At 36.2% G+C, this 8084-nt stretch overlaps 1 protein-coding gene across 1 annotated transcript; it reads left to right on the top strand.

Annotated features, from left to right (window-relative positions):
- Window positions 1–953: 953 nt before the first annotated feature.
- LOC109003224 (rhamnogalacturonan I rhamnosyltransferase 1-like) lies at window positions 954–7233 on the top strand. The gene is made up of 9 exons (XM_018981273.2): window positions 954–1164; window positions 1260–1657; window positions 2364–2431; window positions 2514–2602; window positions 2750–2912; window positions 4150–4439; window positions 5707–5911; window positions 6472–6629; window positions 6710–7233. Exons 2-9 carry the CDS (start codon window positions 1405–1407, stop codon window positions 6981–6983), a joined length of 1500 nt encoding a protein of 499 aa, XP_018836818.1. The 5' UTR covers window positions 954–1164; window positions 1260–1404; the 3' UTR covers window positions 6984–7233.
- Window positions 7234–8084: the final 851 nt, after the last annotated feature.

The raw sequence follows: 8084 nt of genomic DNA, 5'->3' as shown, positions 1-8084 counted from the left end.
CAAAGGCACAACACCTCACTTGGGTCAACAAAATTTATTTTAAGAATTTTGTTATTCATAAGCTCCGCACACCACATACTAAATTTTCTTTTATTTATTTTTATTTTTTTAAATTTTAAATTTTTTTAGTTTTATTATTTTTAAAATAATTGAATTCTTCTATTTATCATCTATATACCATATATTTGATAAGAGAGAAAAATTAAAAAATTAATAAAAAAAATAATGTGTGATATGTGAGATTTATGAATAAAATTTTTCTTATTTTAATGCAAATCAAATTCCATCTCTTTTGAAAAATCAGATCAATTAAATGGAAATAAAATCAATAATAATGTGGAAGAAGCTTAAAACTCGTGCATTATGCTAGAGATCAGCCTATTGTGCATTGCACTCTCCACACACCTCATATAATTTTTTTTTTTCAACCCATCACGTTAGGTGTGCTGAGGCTTCCACCAACAGTAGGCTGTGAAGAAGATTTTTTCTATGAGCTGTACTATGCATCAGCCAGAAGTCGCAGCACACCATGCATATATATATATATATATATATTTTTTTTTCACTCAATGCATTGAGTGTGCGGCGGCTGCTGTGTACAGTAGGCTGATATTTATATTTTCTATTTTTTTATTATTACGAGGCAACAATCGGAGCAGTCAGAACCGGAGAGATCCAATCCCTTCCCCCAAAAAAATTTCCATTCAAAAGCCGGTTGCGTTTGGATGTTGAAATGAGTTGAGTTGAGTTGAGTTAAGTTGAGATAATAAAATATTGTTAGAATATTATTTATTATTATTATTATTATTTTGAGATTTGAAAAAGTTGAATTATTTATTATATTTTATATTGAGATTTGAAAAATTTGTAATGATGAATTGAGATGAGTTGAGAGGAGTTTTAATTCCAAACGTACGATTCTTCCAACTGTATCTTTGATTCGGAGTCTTATGAATATAATTGTAAAGAGATCGAGAAGGACAGCGAGAGAAAGCGAGAGAAAAGAAAAAGAAAGGAAATTTTCCCGGAAAAACAATGGAGAAAAGGAAAACCAAAAGAGTTCAGAAAGAAGCACATGACTTGGCCGGTTTGTGCGGGGTTTGTTGAGAGTTATTTAATTTTTATTCCACCCTTTTCTCCGCCCGTGATTCTTGCTCTGTTAAGGTTTTCATCCTGTTTTTTTTCTTGATTGTTTCACAGCCTCCTAATCGCATTATCCTGTTACCTACATTCATTTTTTTTTTTTTTGCTGATCTTAGGGTTTACAGTGCTAATGCGTAGTAGTTTGTGAAATTCATGCTGGTGGTGTGGTCTTACCATTGAGTGGCGAAAATTGGGGTGCGTAAAAATTGGTGTGGAGGCGGAGAGGTTCGATGAAGCGGTGATGAGGTGTGCGGCGGGGAAATGGAGGTTAGATCGGAGAATGTACAGGTGCGGTGCGATAAGCTACCGGCTCCAGTGATTCCGAGGACGCGATTGCAGGTGTGGTTCATACGCGTCTGCTCGAGCATTGTGCTCTGGACGTGCTTGGTTCAGCTGGCGGCGGTCTGGGAGCTATGGCATCCGCATTTGCTGGCTGGGATTACCAATCGGATGACGCAGGTTGCTCAGCTTCGTGCCGAACAGGTGCAATCGCCGCCACCTTTTCTTCCCGCAAGTGAGTTCTTGATCCCCCCAAAGCCACAATAATGTTATTGGATCATAATATAGTCGCTACTCAATTTGCCTCAGTTTAGTATTACAGGCAATATATTGCGTATTTGGACAGTAGAAAGTTGTAGAAGACAATAAACTTCTATTGCACTTTGGTGTAACGTTAATTTTGGATGTATAGTTACTTATAAAAAACGGATGTGCAGTTTGATTTGATTAGAGAAAAAGAACGTTACAGCACCATGTGATTTGAGAGTTAATCCTCGGGAAACCGTGAAAATTGTGTTGCTTGGGAGCAGTACTAGTCATTCCAAACTGATATTTTAGTAATACCTTGCAGTTGATGGGTAGCACCCACCACGGCGCGTGGCGAAAGTTTAATAGTCATGCAGTCATCTAGTATCTTCTCCCTTGAAAGCTCTGCCAAGTTGGATAAAGAAAAACAACCCTTTTTGTCTATTGCATGTATTCAACATATTAATAATGCCAAATAATCATTCTTGATCGAATGTCTTAATTAATTTCTAAACATGTTCAGGTGCAATTTGAAAGTCCAAAATACCCTCTTCTAGGAGGTTTACTTCAAGACCATAATCAACTAGTAAATTATGTGGTGTTATGGCATATGAAGTCAATGCTTTTGACTGGTGAAAGTTAAGATATATTTCTCTTGCTTACCAAATAGAACCTTAAGCCCTGAAATCTTGCAGGAAAGTATAAAAGTAATGGTTATCTAAGAGTGTCCTGCAATGGAGGCCTGAATCAAATGCGTGCAGCGGTTGGTACCTTTTGTTCTGTTTCTTTGCCTGTTTTTTGTTTCCATATGTCAAATTGCTGATTCAGCTACTTTGGAATTTCAGATATGTGATATGGTGACTGTTGCTCGGCTTTTGAATCTCACTTTGGTTGTTCCAGAGCTCGACAAGATGTCTTTCTGGGCTGACCCTAGGTGCATTCATTGTTCTGAAAGAACTGGCTTATTTTTCTTCTTTCATGCTTATATCAAAACTTTGAAGCCTTAGCATTGTGTCTGCAGTACTTTACCTGCTTTTATTGCTGTTTTAAAAATTCTAACCGTTAATATTTTTTTCTGCAGTAATTTTGAGGACATCTTTGATGTGAGACATTTCATTAATTCACTAAGAGATGAAGTTCGAATCATAAAAAGGGTGCCGAAGAGGTTTAATAGGAAACATGGACTCATTCCACTTGAGATGCCTCCTGTTAGCTGGTCAAATGAAAAATACTACTTACAACAGGTTTGTGTACTTTTTTATTAGTTTGTACTTGAGCAATGAAAATTTATGTTACTTATCAACTTCACTGGCTTCACAGCTTGTATGTAGATTTGTCTTATATTAGGTTACTGAAGATATTCTTCCTCTAGGTTTTTTAAGAATTTAATTTGAAACTGGGCTATGCATTTTGCAGTTTTTAATAAAATCTTCAATTACTTATGAAAAAGAGAGAAGAATTGAATTTGAAACTTGAGCTTGATTTCCCTTGTTTGATATGAATTTATATGACCAAGGCTCTTGATGAGTGCTGAAAATATGAGAAGTCACTTAATTTTGTGGGGAAGGGGGCAACTATCTTAAAGGTTCTTTGAAAAGGAGGAGGCCCCCTTGACTCGTGATGCTTTTATCTTCATGCAACAGACATCATTTTATGTCATGTTCTTAGTGCCAATACTGAAATTTTTTGTTTTGGTTATAGATTTTATCAGTTTGTTATGCTGAATGAAAGATGTTGCATAATGAGCGTGGAAGGGGGATGCTGCTTAAAAGGAATTAAGGGTAGCTTTAGTCCCTTTTTATCATGGCTTTCTGTAGTTGCTTTTTGGCTACCTGTCTCCCAGAGAAAAGGAAAAGAAGCGACAAAGATACCTGTCAATCTTTCTAATGCAGTGCTTAACTGGTTACATAATTACAATTTACTTAGGTTGATTTCTGTAATAAAAAAGAAAACAGATGTACAATGCATGGACATCAATAATTTGAATAATTTTTTTGATAGTTAAACAGAAACTTTGTTGATAAAAATAAGAAGACCTCGCCCAAGTGCACAGGATGTATATAAGAGAAAGCAACTAGTTAAGGATTACATTGATAGTTTGAATCATTACGATCTGAAAAGGATGATTTTAAACTTTTGAAAGTTTCTTTTCTCTTCTCAATTCTTTAGAGCTGCAAAAGATAGTTTTGAGGAGGTCCTCTAACACAGTGGTGAGATCATTTATCACATATTTTGTTTTTCTACGCACTTCATTTGTATCAGTAGGACTTGCATTACCAAATTATGGTGTGAGCACCTATTAAGTTTATATTCAGTATTAAAGGCATGAATTCTTGAGAACCAAAAAATGGGATATCATTATAACCCTCTAAAAAAATTAGTGCCGAGTAAAAAGTACAAATTCTTTTGATGAATGACTGAGGTGATCCACTTTGTTTTAGTCACGCATCCTGATCCTACACTGTTGATCCCATTCTGCAGATTCTTCCACTTTTTGGCAAGTATAAGGTGTTGCACTTCAACAAAACGGATGCACGTTTGGCAAACAATGGGATCCCACCTGATCTTCAGAAACTCAGGTGTCGTGTTAATTTCCAGGCACTGAAATTTACTCCTCAGATTGAGACTTTGGGATACAAATTGGTTCGTATGCTTCAAGAAAAGGGACCTTTCTTGGCTCTGCATCTTAGATATGAGATGGACATGTTGGCTTTCTCAGGTTGCACTCATGGCTGCACCAAGGAAGAAGCTGAGGACCTCAAGCGGATGAGGTTTGTTGTGTTCAAAAATTAAAATTTATGGTCTCTTCTGAATGCCCATTTGAAGAACCTGAAACATGTTCTGTATAAGTATATTTTGGTTAGGAACTGCTTGACTTGTAGAAGGGACCCATCCAATGAATGCTTGCTTGTTTATATATAGATTAAAGGAGAAGGAAAGATATAGAAATAGTCATAGTTATTGTCTAAGGATCAGAAAATTTTGTTTTGCCGTAATGCCTCATGCATTTAGAAAGGATGCCAAATATGTGATGATTGCATGGGATAATCTGAAATGGACTAATCAAGCAACTTCCTGGCCAGTGTAATATGGTTCGTTCCTGCGTTGTTTGATTCTGAATTGAACTCAGGGTTTTAGCACTTGGCAGAGGAAAGAGTATTACCTACTATCTAGGGCTGCTACACACCCCTAGCAGGTGGACGTGCCAGGGTGTATCAGCCCCCACTGCCACACAATTTTGTCCCCACCTGTCCTACAAGTGGACAGGTGTGGCACTCATTCCTCCTGAGCTTGTCACCCACAAACCATATTTATACTGCCCAAAACATAAGCCTTGAACCACTCCAAACCAAAACCGAAAACAGTAACATAAAGAAGAGTGCAAATATTACCAAGGAATCCATGGTCGGGTGCAATAAGCACATCAGAGCTTGTTTCTCCCTTGAATTAGATCTGTTGCGAAATCTATTTGTTTTGTCTTTGTCTGGGGGTTTTTGAGATGCAAAATTCCTGTTTTCGCACCAACCAAGCAAAATATAAACCCAAAACAAGGGAGATATTGAGACAAAGGTAGAGAAAGAGAGACGGGGGAAAGAGAAAGAGATGCAGAGTCAGGCTGGGTGAAGGAGCTTTCGAAAATTTGAAAGCCTAAGAAATCTTGAACTTGAGAAGAATGAGGAGAATTCAGTGTCGCAAACTCAAGAAAGAAAATGTATGTTCTGAATGAAACGTTTTTCTTTCTTTATATATATATATAGATATTAAAATAATATCATATCTATAACTGAGAGGCCGGATCTGCCTGCCCACTCGGGATAATGGGTGGAAAATCTGCCCTACGAGCTGGGTGACTTTGAGGGGTTGGCCAAGATGTGGGCCCTTGTTTCCCAGCCCCATTTCGATCAATTCTGACCAAAGCTTGTCTACTGTTTTCCTTCCAATCTATAAGAATATAATATGTTAAGTCTAGTTTTTACTCAACCACTTATTTTAGCACATGCTCACAAATGGTATCCATCTTATTCACCTTTTGTTCAGATATGCTTACCCTTGGTGGAGAGAGAAAGAGATAGTGTCGGAAGCGAGAAGATCACAAGGTTTGTGTCCTCTGACACCAGAGGAGATAGCGTTAGTTTTGCAGGCATTGGGTTTCGGTAAGGACACACAGATTTATATTGCAGCTGGTGAGATTTATGGCAGTGAACGGAGGCTTGTGGCGCTAAGAGCTGCATTTCCGCAGATTGTGAGTCTACTGCTATTCTACATCTTTCCTTTCTTTTTTGTTCTGTCTCTCTGGTAGTGGAACACTCCACTGTTGTCCAGTGTTCGGTAGTTATTTTAGTTAAGATGGTGTGAGTAATAATGAATTGAAATCTTCTCAAAAGTCATGGTGTTTTTCACATGTTTTGAAAAGGGTTGTGTTTCTATCATTACGCTTCCTAAGTCATGGTGCTTTATTAGGTTATTGCCTAAGGACTGAGGTGATCTGTCAGATTTACCCAGATAATTTTTTTTTTTTTGGTAAGTAAGATTTACCCAGATAAATGATAAACAGTTTGATAATTTAGATGATTTTTCCCAGCACATATTATTGTTAGAGAACCCCATTGAGGCCCCATCAATGGTTATACCTAACCCTAGAATATGCATTTTTGTTTTTACGCAGTACCCAAGAAAAGTTAATGCCTGTATCATCTCCCTTTCTGTTTTCATAAGAAGCTTTCTTAACAGTAGTTTGTTGGCTTCTTGCACCCCTGTTTGCATAGAATTCTTCTAATATTTGCAACCCCATTAAAATTTCAGGTGAAAAAAGAAATGTTGCTAGCCCCAGAGGAGTTGCAACAATTCCAGAATCATTCATCACAAATGGCAGCTTTAGATTTTATGGTTTCGGTAGCAAGTAGCACTTTTATTCCCACCTATGATGGAAACATGGCAAAAGTTGTGGAAGGTCACCGCAGGTTTGTATACCCGCTCTTACAAAGGCTAAATTATCTTCGTTTGGAAGATGTTGATGACATATCTGATTAATCTCATGCAGGTATCTCGGGTTTAAAAAGACCATCCTATTGGATCGGAAAAGACTTGTAGACTTGCTGGACATGCATCAGAATAGAACACTTTCATGGACTGAGTTTGTAGTTGCTGTGCGGTTGGCTCATGAGAAAAGAATGGGACAGCCAATGCGTCGAAAGGTTATTATAGAGAAGCCGAAGGAGGAAGATTACTTCTATGCAAATCCGCAGGAGTGCCTTTGCAAGGGTACAAATTGTGATGACTTGCGAGGCCCTGGCAACTCAAGTAGAATAAGGTGACTGCAATCGTTCAACATAGAGATAGATCAGATCATCTTGGACATTGATTGAACCACGGTATTTTTCAGAGAGAATATGGTGAGCGTTGCATTCATTAAGAGAAGGCATTTTAAAATGCCCATGCATACCCCACCCCACAGATAAGGAAAGTTTTGCACGAAACGACAGAAAAGGAACAGTTGAATCTCCATTTGGGTGTCAAAAGATTCCTTTATTATTATTATTATTATTATTTATTTATTTATTTATATATTTATTGGTTCTTTTGTCTGCTTGATGTGTTCATTGGCGTGATATAATTGTACAGTAGAAAGATGGAAAATGCTAGTTTGTCCACTAATTTTGCTTTCTTATTTTGACTGTTTGTGTAAAGTAATTTTTAGTGTATTGATATATTTTTTTATTTTTTAAAAATATTTAAATATGTTAAAAAATATTATAAAAAAGAAGAAAAAAATAAAAAGGCAAGTTTGCGGTAGATCATTGTTCGAAAAGTTTGCCCGCTCTCATGTGCAGTGCTCAGCCAATAAATGCTGCGAAGTGCGTATGATGGAATATTTCAACAGGGGCAGTTCCATTTTACCCACTTTTGGTTGGACGGAATTTGATTTTTTTTTATTGAAAAAGCTATAATTTATTTGGTCTTTACCCCACCAGAGATCAAGTCTTTTAAGATCCATGCAAGATTGAACGAAAATTTGACAGTCTTTTATTTGAAAAAACAATAATTAAGATTTGATAAGATTGAAAAACTAAGATACAAAAAATGTCCAAAAACCTAGATATATGATATATCAAATGTTCCTGTGCTAAACTCATTTTTTAAAAAAAAATAAAAAGTACTACTTTTGATGTTATAAAATGACTTAAAGATAAGTAAAATGATTAAAGCCTGGTTTGGATTAAGAGATGAGATGAGATGGTTTTAGATGAAAAATAAAAGTTTTAAAAAAATATTATTAGAAGATTATTTTTTTGAGATTTGAAAAAGTTGAATTATATATTATATTTTGTGTAGAAATTTTAAAAAATTATAATAATGAGATAAGATGAAATAAAACACTTTTTGAATCTAAACGAGACCTAATAGATAAAATAAAA

This window comes from Juglans regia, chromosome 16 (assembly GCF_001411555.2).
Source record: "Juglans regia cultivar Chandler chromosome 16, Walnut 2.0, whole genome shotgun sequence".
NCBI lineage: Eukaryota > Viridiplantae > Streptophyta > Magnoliopsida > Fagales > Juglandaceae > Juglans > Juglans regia.
The sequence above is the reverse complement of the archived record's forward strand: the minus strand, read 5'-3'. Positions and strand labels throughout refer to the sequence as shown.

Excerpts from the sequence above, each read along its gene's own strand:
- LOC109003224 (XM_018981273.2), top strand. The coding sequence starts at position 1,405 with ATGGAGGTTAGATCGGAGAATGTACAGGTGCGGTGCGATAAGCTACCG. Across the intron at positions 4,440-5,706 it reads GAGGACCTCAAGCGGATGAG|ATATGCTTACCCTTGGTGGA; the intron begins GTTTGTTGTGTT and ends CCTTTTGTTCAG. Across the intron at positions 6,630-6,709 it reads GTTGTGGAAGGTCACCGCAG|GTATCTCGGGTTTAAAAAGA; the intron begins GTTTGTATACCC and ends AATCTCATGCAG.